This window comes from Syngnathus typhle, linkage group LG16, assembly GCF_033458585.1.
Source record: "Syngnathus typhle isolate RoL2023-S1 ecotype Sweden linkage group LG16, RoL_Styp_1.0, whole genome shotgun sequence".
Lineage (NCBI taxonomy): Eukaryota > Metazoa > Chordata > Actinopteri > Syngnathiformes > Syngnathidae > Syngnathus > Syngnathus typhle.
The window spans coordinates 644,559-667,702 of record NC_083753.1 but is presented as its reverse complement, the minus strand read 5'-3'; the positions used below and the strand labels follow the sequence as shown (position 1 = coordinate 667,702).

The following is a 23,144-nucleotide window of genomic DNA, read 5'->3' as shown; positions in this document are numbered from 1 at the left end:
CGATATGATATCGTATTGTGACAAAACCCGCGATTTAGACCCCTAGTTGCTATTATTTGTTTACTAAGGATTTATTACCATTATATTTGTTTATTAAGTTATTATTACCATCCCTTTGTAATTACATTGATTTTAATCCTACTTCAAATGGTAGGCTGATTGATTATATATTTTTTATAAAACTTTCTTTAATTTTAAATTGAAGTCTGAGGGAGACCCCTTATAAGCCCGTTAGGGTTTCTAGTCTTATTTGCGCACGACTATTTTCTTTGGATTAATATTTTTTTGTGAAATGTGATATTTGTGTTATTTTGTGTGTGCTAAATAAAAAAATAAATAAAAAAAGGTGATGTAACAAAGTGGTAAACATGCTCTTTCCCAACTTCTACTGCACGTGTTGCAGCCATGAAATTCTAAGTTTATGAGTTTGAGCATTTAATATATTGTCTTTGTAGTGTGCTCAATTGAATATAGGTTGAAAAGGATGTTCAGATCATTGTATTTTGTTTTTATTTACATTTTATAAAATTTCCCAACTTCAACCGAATCTGGTTTGTGTGTGTGTGCGTGTGTTTGTGTGCGTGTAATATATATACACGCACACACACAGTCAAACCTCGGTTTTCGACCACAATCCGTTCCAGAAGGCGGTTCGAGAAGGGATTTGTTCGAATTCTGAATCTATGTAGTGGCTTGAAAGCGCATGCGTGGCATATTTGTTATGGTATATATTGGACGTTTCGTTCCCTTCTCTTCCCAACGACGTGCGCTTGTGACAGTGTAGCGGTGGCAGCGCGTGCACGATCCCGCAGTTCGCGTCACCATGGAAGCGCTCAGTTTGCGACCTGGATACGCCATTTTGCCTCCCAGTGCTTTTGTGTGTACGGTCGTGCGCTTGTATAGTGTGTGTGAGTGCTTGTGCGTGCAAAGTGTGTGTGTGCGTGGGCGCCTGTCGGTGAAAATACCTCTGTAGCTTCCGAACGTTCAACACAACACACGCCATCTAAACAGGACCAAAATGTTCACGCTTGGAGAATCACCACTCCGCTTTTCAACCGGACATGGGAACGCGGCCGACATAACGTTGTAATAGTCTCGACGAACGCTGTCGAAGTAAGAAACGCGAGACACTACAAGGTTTGTTTTCTTCTTGCTTTACCTTAACTTTGCTAGCTCAAGTCATCCAGCATTATATAACCGAGTAGTGAGCTAGCTTAGCATAATGTACACAGTGTTATTAACATCAGAAAACTCAATATATCGAGTTTGTGTCTTCTTTTGGGTGCCGTAGGGGGTCGCTTGATAGAAATCCACTGAAGCCACTGTTAACGTTCCGATGCGTGGGGTTGCCGCAGTCGACATTTCTGTTACTTAATATGTTAAAGGGAATTGTGTAGATCGGGATATATTATGCTGAGCCATGCTCCAGAATGGCAAACAGCCACAAGTGGTTGGATGTTCAAGATAAGTGTGTTGTGTCCTATAATGCTATCGTGAATCAGTGCAGCAAGATGATTGCATCAACGAGTCTGTCTCCATGATGTTTTTTATGTGGATTAATTTTTCATTGTGCATTTGTTCCATATTGTTGTCTGCCTCATTGTTGTGGTTTGGGGTTCGAATCCGGGCTTCCGATCTTAGTGTGGCGATAGATGCAACTCCAATGGGGATAACCGGAATAGAAAAAAAGACAGATTAAATATCTCTTGCCACTCTGCCCATGATTTTCCAAATACTGTGTTATTGGTGATTTATATGTTCTTTTCGCAGTTCCCACCGCCAACCACTCAGAATGAATGTCAAAGGGAAGGAAGAGGAATATAATCATCCTCGCAAGATTGCCCTTGGTTCTTCTCATGTTTGACCACATCCGTCAGATCACCAATAATGATACGGGGAATAATCTCCAAGGAGTTATACCAGCAACTTCTGGACCCCAAGAATTACCAGAATCGCACAAATGGGGTGGAAGAACTCAAGCGAGTCCTCTCGGACGTGGACTTGAAATCGGTTCCTTCTGACAGTATTGAGGAGTTCATCAATTTTCTTCCCAGACTTCTGGATGACAGTAATTTTAAAGTATTGTATGGCACCTTACAAGTTTTGAACATATTTATTGAGAGGTTAGACACTAGTATTCACAAATATATCAAACAGATAGCTTTGGTGGCCGTCAAGGCTTTAGGCGACACTCGTACCATCGCCAGGAATGAATACATAAACATGTTTCGTCTGATGATGAAACGTGTGGCTCCGCAACAAGTTTTGGATCTTGTAATTTGTAATTTAAAACACAAGAATTCTAGAGTCCGGGAGGACGTTCTTAACATCATTATTGCAGCTATGCTCACTCATCCGAGGAAACAGTTCAACATCCCCAAGCTTTGTTTTGAAGTTGCACCATCTCTGGCAGACAGCAAAAGGAACGTCCGCCACGCCGCACTTGAGCTGTTTGCTGTTTTTGACTCCTGCCTGGAGACAGGGAAAAAGCAGCCTCTCACCAAAGCTGTGGACAACGTTGAGCTCAAACAAGACGCTGAGGGTCTTATGGCAGCTGTACAGGCCAGACGTGCAAGACACGTTCTCCCCAAACTTTCACCTGAGGGAGTGGTGGAGTATGGTTTGTTAGTGCCTAAATCAGGGCTGCACTGCGCCACGCAGGCCAGTTACTCAGGAGATGATCTTGACTGGGTGATGACTGGAGGACGGATTAGCAGTGCAAGGAGTCATCGAACTGAACCAGACTATGAGCGACCGTATGGCTATGGCAGCTTAGGATCCCTCACTGATGAGCTTCCCTCCCAAAGGAGAATTGTCAGCGCAGGTAAAGGGAAGAATAAACTACCTTGGGAGATGTTGGACTACTCATTGGCTGAAAATAACCATCAGTGCCACTCCCCAAATGGAAAGTGCTCCGAGCAGGTGAGGTCAAACTACTCGCTACTCTTGCTGTCATTCTCTGAGTCTCTTATCAACATATTGGAGCAGTTTAAAATCAGATTCAAGGAGTATTTGAGTTTCAGTACAAAACTGGAATAATCACTCACACCTAAACAATTTTAAATTATTTGTATGTCATTTATATTTATTAAATAAATATCTATTAGGGTATTCATTAGAATAGTGTTGATAAAATAAAAAATACATTTGGATTTTTTTTTAGATATTAGAACAGTTGAAAAAAAACTTGAAAAAAATGACACTTGATCAAAAGATGGAGCAATGTATCTTTTTAAGCTATTTATATGTCCACTCTTCAGTTGTCATATTCATGTGATTGGATTTCTATAGGTTGTCAGGTCTGCATTTGCTGGTGACTCATTTTCTTATGTTAGCTCCAACAACACTTTTACACAACATGTACTGCACGTATATACCAAGCCAACGGAAGTAACAGCAGTGCTATCAAACACATTCTATTAATGATGTTCACAGATCAGGACGGGGGTGTTTTGTTTCCGGAGGTGTTAATTGACTAAATTCTGTTCCGGGCACTGTTGGCCAGTATCGTAGTGCTCGTGTTCGTTTCAAAAACCGTGTGTTTACCGCAGCGTCTGTTTCCCAGCAACCCCATGATTGCAGAGCACCACTTATAGGTGTGCGTGCATGTGTGATTGCGTGTTCGGCAAATAGCATATCACAAGGTTAGACTTGCTTATTTACAGCTCGTATATGTGCTGGAGTGCAATCAAGAAAGCAGGCTGGCAGAGCAGTAACTTTTCCGTAAGTGAGCTGAAAAGATGCAAAAAAGCTCTCATTACTCCAAATGCACATTTAATCCAAAAGAGGCTGTTGTCAACTTCCCTGGGTGTGGCCAAATGGGGAAAATGTATGACAAATTCCACTCAATAACCACTCACCTCTTGCGATCAATGCAAAACCATCTCCGTCTTTTCACAGGTGACCATTGAAGAAGTTATTCCGCTATCCAGAAAGTTGAGTCCAGAGACCTACATATCCACTTTTAGTAAGTGCCAATCCATCTATGTCGATCTAATCTAAGTACAGTTGAATGCTTGTCACATATTAGAGCCACTTGGAATTGGATTAGCGTCTTGAGTTAAACGAGTCAAATGCTGAAAGGGAACCTGGGAGATACCCACCATACGTGACATTTTGCCACAAATAATAATTTAATGGACATTTACAATTTGGCTTTTCCAGCCCTGTGTTGACAGGCTGGTTACTTGCCCTGTTAGTTGCCATTGGACTATTCTGCAATGCTGTGAATAATAATCATCATTTGTTCAAAGGTTCTGCAGAACCACAGACACCCCAAACATCCAAGAGGATCTTTCCAGCTCGGCTCAGAAGAAGCGGAAGCCTCAACTTGGACCCTGACGTCTTCAAAACCACGAACTTCACTGAGTCTGATAGCGGTACAGAACCTTTGTCAAAATAATATGTATTTGTTATTTAATTACATGTGGAACTTATCTTTACTACAGTATTATACTTTTAGTTTGAATGTCCTAATGTGTAAAAAAAAATCTGTTATCCAGCGTTATCCAAAGGACACATGCTCTCAAGGAACGGCAGTGTTGAGCGCACACTTTCTCTCCCGTCCAACCACACCATACCGGGCTCCTTTCTGCTGCCTTCCTACCCTCTGGCTGCACTCCCAGGAGGCGTGCTTACTCCAACATTATCCCATCGCCACGTCGACACGTCCCTCTCTATGTCGAATACCTGGCCCAACAAGCGGGAGAACAGCCCTCACCAGAGAGAGCCCAGTTTTGGAGGGGACGCTGCAGTCAAAGGCAAGAGTTAGCTCGTCAGCTGAATGTAAAATTAGCTGGTCTTGATTTTGCAATGATACATTTTCTGCCCGCACCAGGGGACCTCCCGAGCAGATGTTCTCCGAGGCCAATCCGTGCCTCCCTAAAGAGTTCCTCATCAACATCGTCGTCAACATCGTCATTCCGCCGAGTCCTGAGCAGCAGCAGGACGTCCCTCTCCATCTCACCAGTCATTCCTTCCGGAGAGCAATTTTATAACAATGACCCGAGGCCCGGTGCACGCAGCAGCCCCCAGAATCAGAGACTAGAGAGGGACCTTCAATTAGAGCCCATGGGCTCGAACACAACACATGATACTGAAGAGGAGGAGCCTCTTGATGTGCAGGAGGTAAACAGCGTTGCATTGTGTTGTCGGTATTCTGATGATTCTGTACACCCTTAGTCTTGAGGCAATCGGGTCTGTAACGTCTGATGTTCTCACAGATGTTGAACTCGCTGCGCTCGTTGCGCAACAGCGCTGCTAAGAAGAGGGCCAAAGTGAGCCTAAGCAGTTCAGACACGGACCAGGACAGCCAAGATTCTGCCATAAGGTCACCACTCGGTCAAGAGGTGCACACCTCTTCCATGCTTACCAGCTCAACCAGCGAAAGTGGGCTTTCCAGTTTGAGCCCCACCACCTCCAGTGTCTTTGGAATCAAAAGGTAATTAGGCATCCATCTCTTCTGGTTGCATCACTTTTGCACTTCATTTGAACACACGATTTGCAAGACCAGGTCAATCAGGGGTCTTGTGGGAGGAAGGAGTAATATTTAAAATGACAATTTGAAGATCCTCTTTCACTATTCTGCCATCTTGTGAAATATTATAGCAGATTAGCTGATGTTCCATTAACAAAAGGGGGTTGTACAAAGTATAAATATCAGTGATGCTAATAATTGTGGCACATATAATGAAGAATTATTTCTTTATGGGGTATTTCTTTCCCACTGGTATATTTATTATTTCTGAGTGATCTATTTTAGTAGTTCACTGTTATTTGTTCTACTGTTGAGTAAAAAAAGGTTTTAATAATTTGATGTGTTCATCATTTTATTATATAATATTAATAATTAATAATATTACATTGTCCTAAAGGTTAGACACGTTTCCTCAATTAAGAAGTTTTATTTTGACTTTCAATTTTTTTTTTTTAATTTGGAAAAATAATCCTCGATGTAGTGAAGCCGCGATAAACGAAACGCTAAGTAGCGAAGGATCACTGTATACATATTGATTCATACTCAATATATACTATGCACATTTATTGCAGTGTTCACTGGAGTTGCTTTTTTTTTTTAAATCCAAACAATCAAAGCACGTTTTTGTTACCACGTTCGTCGTATTATTAGCCAGCAAGTAACATTTACGCCGTCTGTCGAGCTGTCTATACCAAAAGTAATCCGACAAAGCGTGTGCGTCGTCACCCGTCGACTCTTCACATACTTGCTGTAGACATAACGACAACTACAAATAACCCACGGTAATATCATTAGCGCAGATGACGGCATGTTGACAAGTCCGTCGCCTCGTTTGCCAAACGTCATCGACGCCACAGTGTTTGTCATCGTTCGTGGGAGTGCTTTTTTAAAGACTTCCCCTTGAAGCCCGTCACAAATATTAAGGTGACGCTCGGAAACCAGCGCTGGACGCGCACGTCAACCCTTTTACAATTGCCGCGGCTGTTGAATGGACGTCGTACGGTGTTGTTTATAAAGAAAATCTAATTCATGGTTCACTGTGCAAGATTCTGGTGGATTTGAGGTGACGCTAAAAAAACAAAGGTACTGTAGATGATCGACATTTTGACAAAACGGACCATTTGTTTTAAAAGTTTATTTTTCCAGAAAAGAGACAATAAAGCAAAATGCAATTTGATTTTTGCTGCTCAACAACCAACAGGATATTTTCAAATTTAATATTTTGGACCCAACAACATTTTCATTGTAGCGGACTAATTTTTACATTTGAGTAGATACGTTTTATTTAAATACTATTTTTATTTTAGTACCATGATTATAGTGATTACAAATCAATGCAAGGTTCAATTAAAAAAAAAATAGTGCGCCCCAAAAATTATGCAAACCAATATTTGGTTTTAAGACCCCTGCCCCTTCAATAAAAACAAAAAAACAAGCTTAAAAAACACCTACAATTAATTTATTGCACATGATTTTTGTATTTCAGCAAGGTGGTAATTGTGAATTTGTGAGGATGCAAGTTAAACTAACGTTTCGCACCCGTCAACAGTTCCGGAAGCATGGCCTCCCCGGGAGTGAAACCTCGCAGAGTGCCTTCCGCAAACCTGAGGTCTTCTGTGTCCATGGACTTTAGCAACCCTCCAGGTAGGAGTCAATATTAATGCTTTAGTCCAGGGGTGTCAAACTAATATTTGTCGCGGGCCACATCATAGTCATAGTTTCCTTCGAAGGGTCAAAACAGTTAAAATATTTTAAAAAATTAATGGAAATAAAAATGACTAGCAATAACTCTATTTTTTAAAAAGTGAACTCAATTTTTAATTTAGTATTGACACATGAAGTCGATGCACAATTTGTCTTTGCGGGGCACATAAAATGATGTGGCAAGCCATATCTGGCCGCGGGCCTTGAGTTTGACACGTATGCTTAATGCTTTGTATTCAAATTTGTCTGCCTTTTTAAAATGTTGTATCTGAAAGGACTATCTCAGAAGAATGACTTGTCATCTGAGACGGGGGTTGTTGGGCAGAGAGTCACTTACTCCAATGGAGGGCTCAGAGCCAGTGAAGAAGCATTAGTACCCTCTCCCCCATTGGTCAAACCATTGTTAGGTGATGTCAAATCTACAAAAGGTAAGCCGCTAAAGAAATAAATGACAGTTTTCAGGGCTATACTGAGCTTTTTGATTTTGCTTTTTTAGGACCCCGAAGCAATGAAAGGAGGAATTTGCCAGCCACAGACATGCCCGAGGGAGTCATTGGTAGAGGTGAGTGTGCCCAATTATTAGTTATGCCTTTTTTTCCTCAACAGAATAATTTTGTTTCTTGCTGGTCACATAATTTATCTGCAAATGTGCGACGAATGTGACTTAGGCATTTTTGGTACTGCAGTGTCCTCCCCTCGCTCGGATTTGGCCTTGTCACTGGAGCAGGGTTATTCAGTGGCCAAACCCACAGCTGATCCCATAGGAGGCTTCCCTGTTATCTCCGGTGATCACCGGGGCCGTGACGACTTCTATTCAGATGAGGTAACATTTGGCTCTATCTTTCAGATGACGACGAGACATCTGCATTTGTCACAACAGTGCCTAATGTGTATTTCCATAGAGGTTCATCCGGGATAAGATCCAGCCACAGCATCTGGATCAGCTTGAGGGGCAGTCCAGTCAAAGGGACAAGATCCGGCACCGGGTCAGACAGATGCTCTCTGACTCACCCAATGAAAAAAATATAAATAATAAAGGTGTGGTATCTCTGGACAGCATGATTGTATCAATTAAAAATGAGCATTATTTTTATGAAGGCTGACATTTTTATGTATTCTTGTCATATCAATGATGATCTCTGTTTTAGATCCGTATATGAATGGTAGTGCAATCACTTCTTGTGTGGAAGACCTCCCCTTGGACGGGTCACCTTTAAGCCTCACCAGTTCGGTCAGTCCACTTGGACCCCAGAGCCCTGTCAAGTGCCTGACTCCACCCCATCGACCAAGTCCCCCCACAGTGCCTCCCAATCCCAACAAACTTTCCCGTATGAGGAGGGCACATAGCCTCAGCAGAACGCGGCCCTCATTGTCCCACAGCTCAGGTGAGTCGGGTATTAACATGCAAAAAAAAAAAAAACATCCACAGCGTTCGGAACGCCTGCACTATCTTTGGCTTTCTTACACTGTTTGGTCTCAGCTATATTTTCATGTTCACAAACAATGAATCTACTTTAACAGCAGAAGTGTTGGACAGCATTGAATTAAGAAGAACCCTTTCACAGTTTCTCAGGCAACTGAGGAGTAAAGGCCATCTGCAGCAGAATTTTCATGTGATTCAACTAATTGTACTGAATCCCATTAGATGTGGAGCTTTAGCTATTGTGGCCAACGAGTTTGTCTTTGTTGCAGCTTATATATTGGTTTGTAATTATGCATTTAGAAAAGCAGCGCTTTAACTGGACTTGGCACATTTGCTAGATCATTAAAGCAATTGGAGCGTGAGGAAATTGCATTTTTCTGAAGTCAATTATGCAACAGTAGCTTGTTTTGATATCTCATAAAATGCAAGTCTTCTTGTCTTTGTGGGCCTTTTCAGATGAGCTGTCCCTCGTTACTGGGGACCACAAGAAATATGTCTCTCCGTCACCAAAACTGCGTCCCTTTTCCAAACCCGACCTGGCGTTGTTGCAGAGCTTCGACCTGCTGAGTTCAACAAAGTGGTGAGCAACAGCTTCAGATAAAAATCCCATAACTCAATCTCATGGAGTAAAGAATCCTATTTATTGTCTCAAATCCCACCTGTAAATTTCTATGCATTTGTTTACTGGACATCACATTGAATAACAATGGTTCTTTTAAAAATGGCTAACAATGTTAGCATGCTGTCTGCTACTGTCCTGCTTTTCAGGGAAAAGAAGCTTGAAGGTCTTACAGTTCTACGCACTCTGGCCCGGTACCACCCTGACACACTTCAGGGCAGGCTTCGGGATGTCTGCCTGTTTCTCATTGAAGAGGTTGTACCTCACCTAATGACAATGTGATCGATCATAGGTCTATGCATCTCTGATCTGTTTGTACAGTATTTAGGAAATTGTAATCATCCCTTTGAGGCTAATAACTAACCAACTATATATGGGCTATTTTAACTAACATTTTAACAGATTTAAAATCCAAAATGTGCCACATTTAGGGGCTGTTCCATGAGTATGAAAATCTTTTTCAGGTGAATAACCTGAGGTCAGTCGTGTCCAGGACTGCCGTGTATACACTGGGTGACTTCTACATGCACCTACAGAAGGCAATGGACCAGGACCTGGATGAGACTGTTAAAGCCTTGCTGCCCAAGGTGGGGGTGAGCCAAGCTTTTATGAGGGATGCGGTTGATGGTGCATTAGACAACATGGTACGGCATTGCACTCCAACACGAGGCATTCATGCGCTACTCTCTGGAGGACTTAGGTCAGTATCCTTTTAGCACGCAGCAATATGCTGTTACTCAGAACCTGGAATTGGGATCATAAATTTGCTTTTGCTTTTTGCTAGTCATCTCAATCCATTGGTAAGGAAGTGCACTGCCCAACACTTAGCAGATTTGGTGGAACAGGTCGGAGCCACTCGCCTCCTTTCTGGAAGTAAGGATCTAACCGAAAGAATCTTACCTGCAGTCACCAAGCTGTCACAGGACTCCTCACAGGAAGCAAGGTATGCCTTCTGACTTTTGGGACTGCTTAGGACTTGTACTGTGAACTTGCTGAACTGAGATGTAGTCACTGGACCAGAGAGAGCAAAAGAGGAGCAGAATAGAAGGAAAATTATAGATGACTTTCCCTGTCTTTCTTGCCTGAAAATCCATGTACTTGTCTGAAGATCTGAAATTGACTAAGAATTAAACTTTAGGTACCATGGCCGCCGGATGCTGCTGTCCCTCTCGTGCCACCCAGACTTTGAGAAGATCCTGGAAAGAACGATCCCCTCCAAAGACCTCCAACCTATCATGGACACCATCTTCACTCTCAAGACCAAGGTACAACCACCACACCTTTAAAACAGCAGTGTTGTGTTTAATTTGAATCTTAACTATATTTATTGGGGGGTGTTAGGGGCTCGGCAAGATGCCTCAGGACAGCCAGTCAGCCAGGGGCCGACGCTCCCTCCGAGGCAGCGGTACGGTCCGAGCCATGTCTCTCACCAGAGAGCCACTCTACCACAACGTCAGGTATGTGTGTGTTGCTACAATCAAGTACCGTATTTGCTGCACCATAAGGCGCACTTATGAAAAACCAAGGTGCGCATTTTAATAAGGTGCACCTTGACCGAATTCCAAAACCTCTAAAGTTGTTTTGTGTAGCTTCCGCCACACAGAGACATAATATACTGGCGTAATATGTAGACTCGATCAAAGAAAATGACGTTTTACAGAGATTGGAGCAGAAAATCAGGATTGTACATAACACGTAGAGTACGTACCTCCGCCACCATTGATAAATTCATACTATCGTTTGTGGAAAGCATTAGGACCCTCGAAAATGGCATCGACAAAGAGACATGCTTACGAGGCCCAACTCGGGCTTTCCGGAAAGCCGGCATCATTGCCGAAAAATAACGTGATAACAACGAGATGATGACGAGGGAACTTGTCATGTTTAATGGCCAACTGTTTAATTTGGATACAGAAGATGAGGACTTGGATTTGCAAAATAATATCAATTAACAATATGAGTACAATACAGTAGATGATTAAATAGTAGAATAAAGTACAACTGAACTCACTGTCTTGTTCCTGTGACTTTTTTTATTTTATTTTACCGTAAGTCATGCGCACTATAATGCGGTGCGGCCTATGTGTGGCTTAAGTACAGAAACCCCCTCGGAATTGAGTCTGCGCTTTTTAACCCGAAGCGCCTTATGGTGCAAAAAATACGGTACAAAAAAAGATAAATTGCACATAAATACACTGACAGGTCAAAAGTGGTAATGACGAAACATAGGACTAACCAAAACGATGTACATCAATGAAGATAAAGAAGTTTTGTACATATTTATAGTGTACCATGAAAGGCTCGTCTGACAGTAATGAATCACATGGATTGACAGAATGTCCAACAGTAATTACAGCAACAGATCTCAGACACGGAGTATAACAGACAAGAATGAATACCTCAAGTACATAACAACCCTGCTGGGCTCGAAGGACTTCCGAGAGAGAATCAAGGGAATGGACCAGCTCGTGGCTGACTGCCAGCACAACCGCAACGTTGTCATCCATAATCTATTCCCGGTAAGGAGAAAGCTATTTAACCGTCTTAATTGTCCACCAAGAGAGACTTTTGACCCCAGCTCTTTGTTTTTAGGTTTTTGATGCGCTCAAAGACAGGCTGCAGGAAGCCAACAGCAAGGTCAACCAGTACGCTCTTGAGTCGCTGCAGAAAATCATTCCCTTGATGAAAGATAACTTGTCTCAAGTGGTGAACATTCTCGTCCCGGCCATTGTGGACAATCACCTTAACTCTAAAAACAACGGCATCTACTCTGCTGCTATTGGAACCATTGATGCACTTATCCTGAACCTTGGTATGAATCTATCTACAAGTCTTTCATTGTTTGATTTGGCTCACCGTCTTCATTCAACTTCATTTAATCTTATTGGCAGATAACAGTCTCCTTCTTCAGCCTTTCTGCACTAAGGCTCAGTTTGCAAGTGGCAAAGCCAAGGTGGATCTTGTTGAGAAGGTTCAAGGTAAATCTGAAACAAGTGTGCGAGTTTTGTTGTTGTTTTACTTTTCCGTATTCATTCTGACATAGAAAATGGAAGTATGTATATTACAGTAGAGCTGTTGTGGGTAAATAATTCTGCCACATGAGAAACTGGAACGATTATCCGGTGTCACCAGTTACACGAAACCTCATCTGGGTTCATTAATACTTGATACGGGCTGTTGACATTGGGTTTTTTTTCCATGTAAGATTTTTAATCCAAATCAAATCATTCTCCATTTTATCTTTTTTTATTTCAACTTCAGACGCAACAAATTACTTTATAATCACAAAATAATGATCCATAGTCTTCATAGCCACTTATGATTGATTTTATGACACAATGCTTCGGGCCAGTTTAAATTTAGATTTGACCCGCGAGACGGAATTTGGTCCATATATAAGGCGCAGTTTTTAGGTGCGCCTTATAGTCCGGAAAATACGGTAATTTTAAACCTGAACTTGCTCAAATGTTTCTCTTTTTTGACCATCCGGTCTTTGTATTTCCAGATCTTGTGAGCGAGCTGTACCCTCGCAAGCCCCAAATGGTGGAGCAGAAAGTGTTGCCCTTACTGTGGCACCTTCTCAGCACATCAGGCCACAGCGGCACCGTTCACGGACGCGGCGTCAGCGTGCGCGCCGCCACCGCTAACCTGTGCCATGCTCTTCACACCCTAATGGGGCCCAGCCTGAACGAATGCGCCGCATCCCAGTCGGCCAACGTCCACAAAGGTTTAAACGAGTATCTGAGGCAAGCATCCAAAAGATAAAAAGCAAAGCGGTCGGAGGAGAACATACAGACACAACACTGACCTTACTTGAAGACAGAGATGTTCAACATTTCTTAGTGCCTGCACTTTTATCCCAATGAAAAGAAAAGTCTTTGAAGATGAGGAACTTTGACTCTTTTCTCAGTGATATTTCTTCCTCTGGTACAGAAGCCAGGACATTTGCAACATCCTGACACCAGGTCCTGCTCCCACACAGCATTGCTCTCTTTGCACATTGACAAGGTAGCTCATTATGATGAACACGAGATTCACACGAATCAGTCACCGCTTTACTTCATCCGGTCAACGCGACAAATTAGAGCCATTTGGAGAATGTAAAGTTTAAATGCACAAAAAAGGACAGACAGGGATTGGAAAGTTGTATCATGTTTTTGCGGTGTCCGAAAATATTTTTTACGTGGCTGTTTTTTGTTGAGTCATCCAATGAGATTTACATATAGTACAAAATACACAGCACGTATGTATGTATTTGCACAGTATTAGCTTCCGCTGTAGTCATTAGGTGTATGATGTTCATTTAGCAATTTTATCTATTGTATAACTCTTAAATCTTGTTGATGTGCTGCAGACCCGTGCGTTTGTTTGCATGATCATTTCTCTGGAACAAGGCACACTGTAACCGGTTAGCTGTGTATTGACGCCTACATCGAGACTATTGAAAAGGAGTTTTGGGTATGACTGTTGTTGCCTGAGAAACAAGGTACGGATGGAGGATTCACAGTAATGCCAGTCTTCAAGTAGCCTTTTAACGTCTTCTATTAAATTATATTCAACTTGTTTGCAAATGACAAGGACAAATTGATATATAAATACAAATATATAAAGTGTTTTATTTCTGTAAATTGAACTTCGTTCCTGTGCCTTTGTCCACATTGTTTCCATACTATTGCTCATTGCCAACTTCATTTGATAGTTACATTTACCTAATTTAAATTGACCTAAACTAATTTAAATTAATTAGTAATGATAAAAGTATTGTAGACATATGTTTTTGGGGCCATTGAGTATCAAGTACTCTACACACATTATAAATCGACTCCAGTTTAATGGCATGATACACTGATTTTGCAAGTTATGTTGTCCAAAACGAAAGTAAGAAAATAAATAATAATTGTCAGTCATGTTGCCTTTCACAATGAAAGCTGAGTGCAATTCTAAGAGGCAATCCCAAAGGAGTTTATTTATAGAGTCACAGGAGACAAAAAATTAATTGGTTGGACCAAGCAATAACTTGAAATTGCCTGTCATGGAGCGCATTTGTTATCACCCTTTACATTCCCTAAACTTGAAGTAGCTGCCATTTTGAATCCTTATTATAAAGACACAGTATAATATACACATCTTAATTAAACCCCAAAGACAGTCCAGATAAATTAGAAGGGCCCATTATGTCATAACTGGAAATCTGGATTCCAACAACCAAGCTGCACATTTGGTCTTTAGGTAAAGATTGTCTTACAGTAACATCTTATTCTATCCTGTTCAAAATATTAGCAAATATATAAAGTGTCCGACTGAACCACAATGTAGGTCAAGGGTAATGTGTCATTTGTCCTTAAAAAAGTCACAATGCTTTTGAAATGTTTTTAAATTGAAAAATAGATTCAATGGAATCATAAATTACTTTCAGATTGTTTCTTGTGCTAAAAATAAGTTTGTCATTTGTCACCTTCAGTGACTTAACAGGAAAAGTACATTTCGCCCTTTTATGTGTCCGCCGTGTTACTATGGCAGTGGAGTAGGTCCATGGTAACCGCGTCTGCTGGGATGTTACAGCCTCAATACCTCAGTCAGGGAGCAGATGTCTTGGGCAGGTCTTGGTTCTCAGCCAAGTGGAGCTTTTGTCTGAACACGCACATTAAAGACGACCACAAACATTCGGGTTTATTTTACACCTGAATCGACGAAAAAGGATACATGGATGTGCTGAGCTCTTCCAGCTGCAAGATGACGGGCAGAGACAAAAGAAACATTTCATGTGCAGAAGTGGAAACCGAACCTGACACTGATCCGTAATGCAGTATTGCGTAACTCATTTGCGTGTCGATACATCCATGTAATGCCCCTCAAGGCAAGCTCAGCCACAGCGGTAAGGACTGAGCTCACCTCCCGGCAGGGGGAGGCAAAAGGGACGATTAGAATGTTGCTTTGGCCCGATTAAATATTTCATGAGTTTTCCATGAAGACTAATTAACCACATCAATAGCCCAGTTCTCATTCTTGTTTGACATTTTTCTGGAGCATGATTTAGGCACTCAACCTTTCAGCAAATGCTGTGCAATAAAACATTACACATAATCGCTGCATGCATTTGAAAGCTATTTAAAAGAAATATTTTGGAGTTGGAATGTGAGTGAGTCATTCAACCCAGTTACATCCCCAGTTAATAGAGAGGGTTGTGCAATCAGTTTAGTTTGTATTTCATCTCTCCTTTTTTCAATTGAGTTGTATATGCTATAACAGCAGGCAATAAATATTTTGTTTGGAAAAAACTATGGTTCTTTTGACAAAGGACTTAGAAAAAACATCACCGTTTTCACTGTTCACTTTTGTGCTTACGTTGCCGAGCAGATGTTCCAAGTTGTGGTCCGAAGCACACTTCCTCTGGTCCTCGGAAAGCTCCTCCACGTGGCTGTCCATGCTGAAGTGAAGTCGTGCCAGCTTCTCCTGCATCTCGCGCACGTGCTCCAGTTGCTCGAAGGAGCACACCTTACCTGCCCCACACACACAGCCATGGTCACATGCACATCTTCTGCGCAACGAGACAGAAAATCTTTCCGTACGGGTAAAACTAGCACTACAGATTGTTAGGTTAGGCCTCTTTGGAAGATGACTCGAACTAGGCCGTCGTGTCACTGTGACCCTTTTCTTGGTTCTATGTTGTCCTATCTATTCAAACCCTTTCACATTTAACACTGGCGGAGTTAGAATTTTTTCCTTGGCAAGGATAATTTAGGGAATCCGTAAAACACAAAAAAAATCCTTTTTTACAAACTCCAACAATTCCTCAAAAAAAATCAAAAATAAACTTTCTTCAAAAAAATCATGAAGATTCACTATGTGGGTGGATGGGTGCAAATGCGGAAAATAAATACTGTTAGTTTAAAAAAAAAAAAAAAAAAAAAAAGGTAATACAATTATCTGGCCTGGCACCTAGAAGGGGGGGGGTGACCCCACGACGACCCCTCTAGCTCCGCCAGTGAAGATTATTGGGTTACACATTGTTACATGAACGAGGCAGAGCTGCCCTCCATTGTGAATGCAGCCAAGAGATTCAAGATTCAAGAGTTTTTATTCACCATGTTTGAGCATGCCAAACAAGGAATTTGACTTCGGTAAAACCTTTTTTCACATGTCCTGAGTGTTGTTAGTCACCTAAATGTTGAATAGAGGGTGTGTTTTACCGAAGTCAAATTCCTTGTTTGGCATGCTCAAACATGGCAAATAAAAACTCTTGAATCTTGAATCTTAAATCTTGAATCTTGAAGAGAGTATAAGAGTAAAAAACATTTTAGAGACATACGAGACCTTCTTCCGCATAATTCCACAATAAGGCCCCACGGCCGTGTCTCAATCGTTCTGGCATCCCTTAAATAGTTCAACAGAGAACACGCAGTCTTCTGGCAGTAAATGTAATATTGTGACTGGTGAAAGTTCATTTGGAACTTTTCAGTTGGTGCAGTGACCCTGATATTAGATGTATTCTGTGAGATGAGCTGCAAACATGGCTGAAATCCATCTTACCAAAAGCCTGCAGCTTTCCTGAGTGGAAATCATTGAGGAGGTTCAAGAGGCCTCCTTCCATCTCTCGCACGTCGGACACATCGGTAAGAAAGGAGTGCTGCAGGGGGGACGACTGCACTACTTTACTGGGCCCTGCAGGCTGGGGGGCCTTGGGCTTGTCCTTGTGAGCCCTGCAAGAGAAAAAAAAACCTAGAAAGCACGCAGATCATAAAGCCATTTACAGTGTACCATAGAAGGTCAGCAGCGGCGACTGGATTTGCAATAAATATTTGTAAATAAATAATTCAAAATGATTAAATGCAAACGTATTCCACTATAATTAAAAGTTAAATACAACTGAACCGCACTGAATAAATACTGTGCAAGATTTTTTCCATTAAAGTGAAGCTACTTTAACAATATGCCCAGTTTGAAGATTTAATTCTGTGTATTTTTTTATGTACCACTAGTAACGACAATCTTGGGACGTAGTGGTATTTCAGTGCATGCAAGTACATTTACCTGGTAGTCTTGGGTGGAGCCAACACTCCAGTAAACACCTCTTTGGGTTGTCCCGCCACTCCAACAGACCTTTTGTACTTCCCTCGGTTTTTCGGTGAGGGGGGCTGCGGCAGGCCGAGAGAGAAGGTGGCGCTTTTGCTGGCAGGTAGGACAGAGACCTTCCGTGGATTGATAGGGGGAGGAGGTGGCTGCGGGAGGGACACTTTGGGGCTCCTTTTCTTGCGCTTGTCCTCCATCGTTCACCAATTGGCTCTGCAGAAAGTTGGTGAGCCTTTTTAGTGGATAGGCACATGATTTTTTGGGGCTATTATTTTGCAATTTTATATTTGACAATGTATGACTATTCTGGAAAAGATGCCTTTATTGTAAAAAAAGATGACTATATTTTCCCAACAATTTTGTTTAACTAAAAAAAACATGATTTTACACCGGTTTAAATAATTATCTAATAAGATTTATGTAAAATGTCTGCAGCCATAGTTACTGTGGGCTAAACCATAAGGAGTGCAATTTTATAGTTGGACACGTAAATGGGATTACGATAATGTCGCCACTTCATCCCATTAGAATAATCTAAATCAATACTAATGGCAGTTATTGTATGGATTGAAGAGAGTACACACGGAGAAAAATTCTGCGTTGGGATACAAATATTTACACTTTAAAAAGTCAAATTTAAAACTATTGTTTGCCTGAAATTGGGTGTCTTTTGTTTGTAAATACACCGATTACATGCATGCGGAAAAAAATCGTCTCCGGATGAGACAAATGGCACTTACCGAATCAGTTACGCACGAGGGGATGCAATGGTTGCATCATCAAATTTGCCCTCGTTATTCACCTCATTTATTAGGTTAGAAATATATAACCAAGTTGTATTTAAATTCGACGCATCCGTGGAAATGTTTGAGTGTTAAATCGCGTCTGCGACGAGCGACGCTCTGCGCAGCTGCAGCCTTCAGCAGTCTTAAAGAGACAGTACATGCGGCCAATGTTCACCCTGGTCTATGTCTGACAGGTACATGGACGCCCTTATTATTTCCATGACCTCGTTATGTGAAAACAGAAAATTGGGGGTAAAACTAGATAACTTGTCTCAAATATATAGAGAAATTTTTAACTTCAGAAACTGGTGGTATCCAGGGTGGACCAAATGTTAGGACAAAAAAAATCTTCAAGGTCAGAAAACATTTACAAGCAGACCACATCTTAAGTAATACAAAAATATCTCCTTTTTATTATGACAGATCAGAGCAAAAGCATGACACAAAATGCAATTTGTAGAAAAAATACAGACCTCTTGAGCATTTTTGTCTTGAACGCACAGTAATTCATACTTAACTGACTTTCTGCTCTGATGGACTGTTTGAGTAGGAGTACGCTTTGCCTAAGACAATTCGGTCTCTCAGTAGTTTGAAGAAGGCATAATAGTTACTGAAGAGGATCAGTGCTAGCGATATGGTCTGATGCCACTTGTCGGAGCATATCAACGAGTAGAGCTGGTAAAAAATCATGGTGCCTTCCAGGATGATGAGGATGTTCAATATTCGTAGGGGCTTGTTGAAAAAGAACTGCAGGTGGAAAAGACATAATGAGTCAGTTGCGAGGAATTAATTTTAATGAATGCCTGGAACTCTTAACTATTGATGACGAAAACTAGCACACTATACGCCACTTTGCTGATGGGGCCAATTTGGCTAATCGTCATGTATTTATCTTGATAGTGAACTTCAACTAGTAGTGGCAATAAACAGCACCAAGCCTTTTTTTATTTTATCTTCTAGTATTACTCACATAGAAGCGATAATGGGACACATCTGATGGTACTGCGACGTTGTAGTGTCCCATCGCTTTGTAGACGTTCTTATTATGTTTGACCAGGACCCCCTGTGGCCACATGTATTCTTCCGTCCACCTGAGAGCAAACAACAGAGGCGATATTTCAAATTGTTCTCAATTGGCCTTATCTGAGTTGCAGTTCTGAACTGTTGAGTGTTACGTACATGTGCTGGAGGACGTTGGAGCAGAGGGACGGGTCAACTTTCTGCCAGCAGCCCAGGTGAGCTGCAGCTTTGTGGAGCAGGTCGCAGTAGCGAGATGGCAAAATGTGTCTCATGAGGATGACCGACGTGCTGACAGACACCAGGATGAATAGCTCGCAAGACCAGCGATTGTCTACATAATGTGTGCTCTAAACAGGAAACAAAAACAAAGGAGAAAAAAATCCATAAGGTGTGGCTTAATCCTCTGGTAACCAAGACAGTGATTCTATGAGTGGGGCTCTCTCTAGTGGTGCGTCAAAGAAAATCAGTATGTTTAAACGTTTTTTCTTACATTTAACATTTGTCGGTTTATTATTATATTTTAAAATCTCACCTTGATAAACCAGACGGGAACAAAGGCCACATAGTAAGCACTCAGCATGGAGCTGAGCAGCATCTCCTTCATTCTACAGTTAAAATCCATTTTGAGGAACTCCACCTCTTTGCGAATCAAGTCTGGAGAAAGGCAGCAGGCATGAGTTGGTAAAACCTGGACGCCGTACAGCTGACTGGTGTGCTGCTTCCAGGTTTCCTTGAGCATCGTCAGATAGTCCCGCCCTCTGCCTACGCCGCCAAGCTCCTTGGAGCCGATGTTGGCGATGGGGGAGAGGGCACCTATACGACGCAAGTCGCAGCTCAACCGGACAAATGGAATATACATCCCGAATCTGTGGTAGAGAAGATGCACAAGAATAGTTTTTTTTAGAGTTGTACAATAAACAATTACTATGGGTTAAGTGGGCAGCAATGACTCCAATTAGGACCAATATATATTAATTGAATAAATTGTTTCCCTCCAAAAAGGGCACACTGATCCTAATGTTCCCTTTTATTTACATTTCATATTTTAATTCATATGCTATTATTCTACACATTCTTCAGTGGAAATAAATAAAAAATGATTGTTAAGTGTTCTCCACATTATTGTGTAAGGTGACATTTTACTCATCAACAAAACTGTTTTAACAAGGGCAACTAATGTGCTTAGCATTGAATGTATGAAATGTAAATGCTGCGGAGGGTAAAAATGTCAACAAAATTAAATGATAATAATTATTTAATAACAATATTTTTTAATAATTCCAAATTGAGCCTGTGAAACAAGTAATTGTCAATGAAAACTAACTTTCAAACTTTTAATTGTCCCAGTGTTAAAAATGTATCAAAAAAAAAACCTTGAGGCATTGCGTCTTATCAGCAGAGGTAATGACGTTGTAAATGTAATGTGATAGAGATAAGAAGAACAATCAGCAATGTGAAAAAACAAGTATTTGGATGGCAAACAAGAACTGCTTATTAAAAACAACAAAAGGATTGCAGTTGCTCCTTCAGCTACATATCTGGTGACATAACTAGCCCTTGATTTAGGAAGAGCACATTGGTAATCAGATAAACTCAGGGTGGTGTGGGGACAAATACCAGGTCAACTACGTCAAAGTGTCCATGCAAGCGTACAAGGACAAGGTCCAAAGTTCCCTGAACCAAGCAGACATGATGGTACTCACGGGTAGCAAAGGAAGAGCAGGCTTAGCACAGAGTAAGTTCTGAAGAGATAAATGAGGGAGCGGCACAGACTCCAGCCTGTTAGCGTTAGCACAGCAAACCTTGCCGTCACTAAGAAGATGGAATGAGGAAATGAGAGCTTCCCACTCTGTGATGCCTGCAAGAGGACATTAGGTTTCTATCACATTATGTATCAAAGTCAAACTGTAACAAGAGAATTGCTCAAATTCCAACATCAGTTATCATTTTATTTGAGTACTCAAAACTCCTCAAATGCAGCGTTAAATAAGGGGGAAAGGAAATGTTCTCACCTCTTTGACGATTGCTCCGATTAACCTCCGAGCCAGAATGATGATTATGAACACGAGCATGTTATAATCAATCAGGTGGAAGTTCTGTAAAACACATGCAATTCTTGATCATCAGTTTACCGTATTTTCCGGACTATAAGGCGCATCTAAAAACCTAAAATTTTCTCAAAGCGCCTTATAGTCCGGTGCCTTATATATGGACCAAATTCCTAAATTTAAACTGGCCCGGAGCATTGTGTCATGAAATCAATCATAAGTGCCCCGCTGAAGATTATGAATCATGAATCAAAAAGACTATGGATCATTATTTTGTGATTATAAAGTAATCTGTTGCATCTGAAGCTAAAAAAGATAAAATGGAGAATGATTTGGATTAAAAATCTGACATGATGCATTAATGGTGCGCCTTATAGTCCGGTGCGCCTTATATAAGGACAAAGTTTTAAAATGGGCCATTCACTGAAGGTGCGCCTTATAGTCCGGTGCGCCTTATAGTCCGGAAAATACGGTAATTTTTACATTTCATTCTTTTAGATTTAGCTCACATGAGAATCAAAATAATATCCACATCGCTGTTCAGGTACTCACCAGTGAAGTGTATGAGGGCGGATGTGATGGCGGGTACCACCACACACTCTTGTAGATGTTGACATAGTGGACAAAGAGGGCAATGAGTTGGCAGAAGAAAAGATGGAGCTCAAACATCATATTGTGATCCCCAGGCAACTCAGGGATCTTGCAGTGTTTCAAGGGCACGACAGTCTGCGCAGCCAACGGAGGGCTGGACATGCAAGCTCCCGTACCACTCCTGCAAGTGGGGGATAAATGGATTAGACTCCTGACGCTTTTTTACATATTGCAACCGAAGGATTCAAACAACCTTGCGCGAGATCGAACCCCGGTAACAGGGGAGCTGGTGGAGTGGTTGCCATTGCTTACTGAGCCTGGTTCACTGCCAAGTGGGGGTCTGCAGTAAGTCGTGCGGTTGGCCCCTCGCCTTCCACCTGCCATGACACACACCAACAGCTCACTCCTAAAAGGGATCTTCTCCTTTCTATGAGACCTGTTTAGAGAAGGGGGAAAGTGTCAAAACAACCAGAGTATAGAATGATGCTATATAAGTAGCTGACGTCAGCATGCAAGTAACACAGCAGGAATCCTATTTTGCTCGAAGGTGTGTTCTACACAAGCCCAAGCAATCAATCGTTATTACGGAAATATACGTTCACAATATAGTAGCTCACTCTGCAGTCAAATTGTAACTCTAATAAACACCTTATTACAAACTAGTATAGTATTGCGCACTTGCTGCACAGTCAACCCTTAGAATTTCACGAACTGAGCTACGTCACAAAGCCGTTGTACAACATGAGCCTGGAAACATAATCATCCAAGCCATAAGACAAAAGCTGCGAGAAAGTGGGGGATTGTACAAGGACGAATGGGCCGGGAGGGTCTTTCCGCCAAGCACCATGCTTGATTAAATACAAAGATCGAAGGCCTAAGCTAAGAGTTCATGAAGCGAGCTAACGAGCGTTCAACTAGGATATATTGGAAAAGATGAAAGCCTACCAGCACACTGATCGTCAAATAATGTTTCGCAGCATCAATTTCCAATTAAAAACAATAAAATTAAAGACAATCTATTGAGACACTGCCGTGTTTTTTATTGGAATCACCAAAGGCGTTCATTGTTGTTGTACAAGCGCTGATAGTCGGCAGCGCAGATGTTAGCAACCAAGGGGGCGGAGTCTAACTTAAAGATACAGTGCCAACGTCATAACGCTACAGAACGTCAGCTTCCTAGCTCTAAGGTTGTTGGACGATATTTAATGTTTATTTCAAATATATTTTCAAAACAAAAACACTATGTGTGTTGAAAACGTGCAGCGGGCGACTGACGCCCCCGTGCCAAAGTTTGCACACTCCTTGACTACGCAATGTTTCGCAGTTGACTACCAGTACAGCACATCCTGCCTCATTTTTATGACAAAATATGGATGAACAATTAGTTATCCTTTATAAGTCTAATTTA

General features: G+C 41.5%; 3 protein-coding genes across 5 annotated transcripts; 1 reads left to right on the top strand and 2 right to left on the bottom strand.

Annotated features, from left to right (window-relative positions):
* The first annotated feature begins 716 nt into the window (after positions 1 to 716).
* LOC133169297 (TOG array regulator of axonemal microtubules protein 1-like) lies at positions 717 to 13,855 on the top strand. Of its 2 annotated transcripts, none has more exons than XM_061301372.1 (23): positions 717 to 1,137; positions 1,771 to 2,922; positions 3,901 to 3,967; positions 4,254 to 4,379; positions 4,503 to 4,760; positions 4,838 to 5,127; positions 5,223 to 5,440; positions 7,026 to 7,120; positions 7,456 to 7,608; positions 7,677 to 7,742; positions 7,849 to 8,003; positions 8,083 to 8,218; positions 8,329 to 8,565; positions 9,060 to 9,183; positions 9,372 to 9,477; positions 9,687 to 9,922; positions 10,007 to 10,165; positions 10,361 to 10,487; positions 10,564 to 10,679; positions 11,558 to 11,741; positions 11,815 to 12,034; positions 12,114 to 12,200; positions 12,728 to 13,855. In XM_061301372.1, exons 2-23 carry the CDS (start codon positions 1,888 to 1,890, stop codon positions 12,985 to 12,987), a joined length of 4,455 nt encoding a protein of 1,484 aa, XP_061157356.1. In that variant the 5' UTR covers positions 717 to 1,137; positions 1,771 to 1,887; the 3' UTR covers positions 12,988 to 13,855. The 2 variants fall into 2 exon arrangements, with proteins under 2 accessions (XP_061157356.1, XP_061157357.1); XM_061301373.1 differs by having other exon boundaries at positions 718 to 1,137; positions 7,867 to 8,003.
* A 305-nt stretch (positions 13,856 to 14,160) lies between these two features.
* On the bottom strand, positions 14,161 to 18,224 carry ccdc28b (coiled-coil domain containing 28B). 2 transcript variants are annotated; one of them, XM_061301428.1, is made up of 6 exons: positions 18,033 to 18,222; positions 17,254 to 17,505; positions 16,753 to 16,922; positions 15,568 to 15,722; positions 14,926 to 14,948; positions 14,161 to 14,853 (listed from the first exon to the last, which is right to left on the bottom strand). In XM_061301428.1, the coding sequence occupies exons 2-6, from the start codon at positions 17,487 to 17,489 to the stop codon at positions 14,799 to 14,801; spliced, it is 639 nt and encodes a 212-aa protein (XP_061157412.1). In that variant the 5' UTR covers positions 17,490 to 17,505; positions 18,033 to 18,222; the 3' UTR covers positions 14,161 to 14,798. The 2 variants fall into 2 exon arrangements, with proteins under 2 accessions (XP_061157412.1, XP_061157413.1); XM_061301429.1 differs by lacking the exon at positions 14,926 to 14,948 and having other exon boundaries at positions 18,033 to 18,224.
* A 238-nt stretch (positions 18,225 to 18,462) lies between these two features.
* Positions 18,463 to 22,852, bottom strand: tmem39b (transmembrane protein 39B). Its single transcript, XM_061301400.1, has 9 exons — positions 22,682 to 22,852; positions 21,990 to 22,172; positions 21,698 to 21,917; positions 21,110 to 21,193; positions 20,801 to 20,955; positions 19,630 to 19,963; positions 19,257 to 19,444; positions 19,048 to 19,168; positions 18,463 to 18,824 (listed from the first exon to the last, which is right to left on the bottom strand). The coding sequence occupies exons 2-9, from the start codon at positions 22,118 to 22,120 to the stop codon at positions 18,591 to 18,593; spliced, it is 1,467 nt and encodes a 488-aa protein (XP_061157384.1). The 5' UTR covers positions 22,121 to 22,172; positions 22,682 to 22,852; the 3' UTR covers positions 18,463 to 18,590.
* Between the last annotated feature and the right edge of the window lie 292 nt (positions 22,853 to 23,144).

Coding starts and splice junctions, on each gene's coding strand:
- LOC133169297 (XM_061301372.1), top strand. CDS start 1,888: ATGATACGGGGAATAATCTCCAAGGAGTTATACCAGCAACTTCTGGAC. Junction 5,128..5,222: donor AGCCTCTTGATGTGCAGGAG/GTAAACAGCGTT, acceptor ATGTTCTCACAG/ATGTTGAACTCGCTGCGCTC. Junction 8,566..9,059: donor CTCATTGTCCCACAGCTCAG/GTGAGTCGGGTA, acceptor GGGCCTTTTCAG/ATGAGCTGTCCCTCGTTACT.
- ccdc28b (XM_061301428.1), bottom strand. CDS start 17,489: ATGGAGGACAAGCGCAAGAAAAGGAGCCCCAAAGTGTCCCTCCCGCAG. Junction 16,923..17,253: donor GCTCCACCCAAGACTACCAG/GTAAATGTACTT, acceptor TTTCTCTTGCAG/GGCTCACAAGGACAAGCCCA. Junction 14,854..14,925: donor GAAGAGCTCAGCACATCCAT/GTATCCTTTTTC, acceptor GTGCGTGTTCAG/ACAAAAGCTCCACTTGGCTG.
- tmem39b (XM_061301400.1), bottom strand. CDS start 22,120: ATGGCAGGTGGAAGGCGAGGGGCCAACCGCACGACTTACTGCAGACCC. Junction 21,918..21,989: donor GGGGTTCGATCTCGCGCAAG/GTTGTTTGAATC, acceptor CCCCACTTGCAG/GAGTGGTACGGGAGCTTGCA. Junction 20,956..21,109: donor TCGGAGCAATCGTCAAAGAG/GTGAGAACATTT, acceptor GTCCTCTTGCAG/GCATCACAGAGTGGGAAGCT.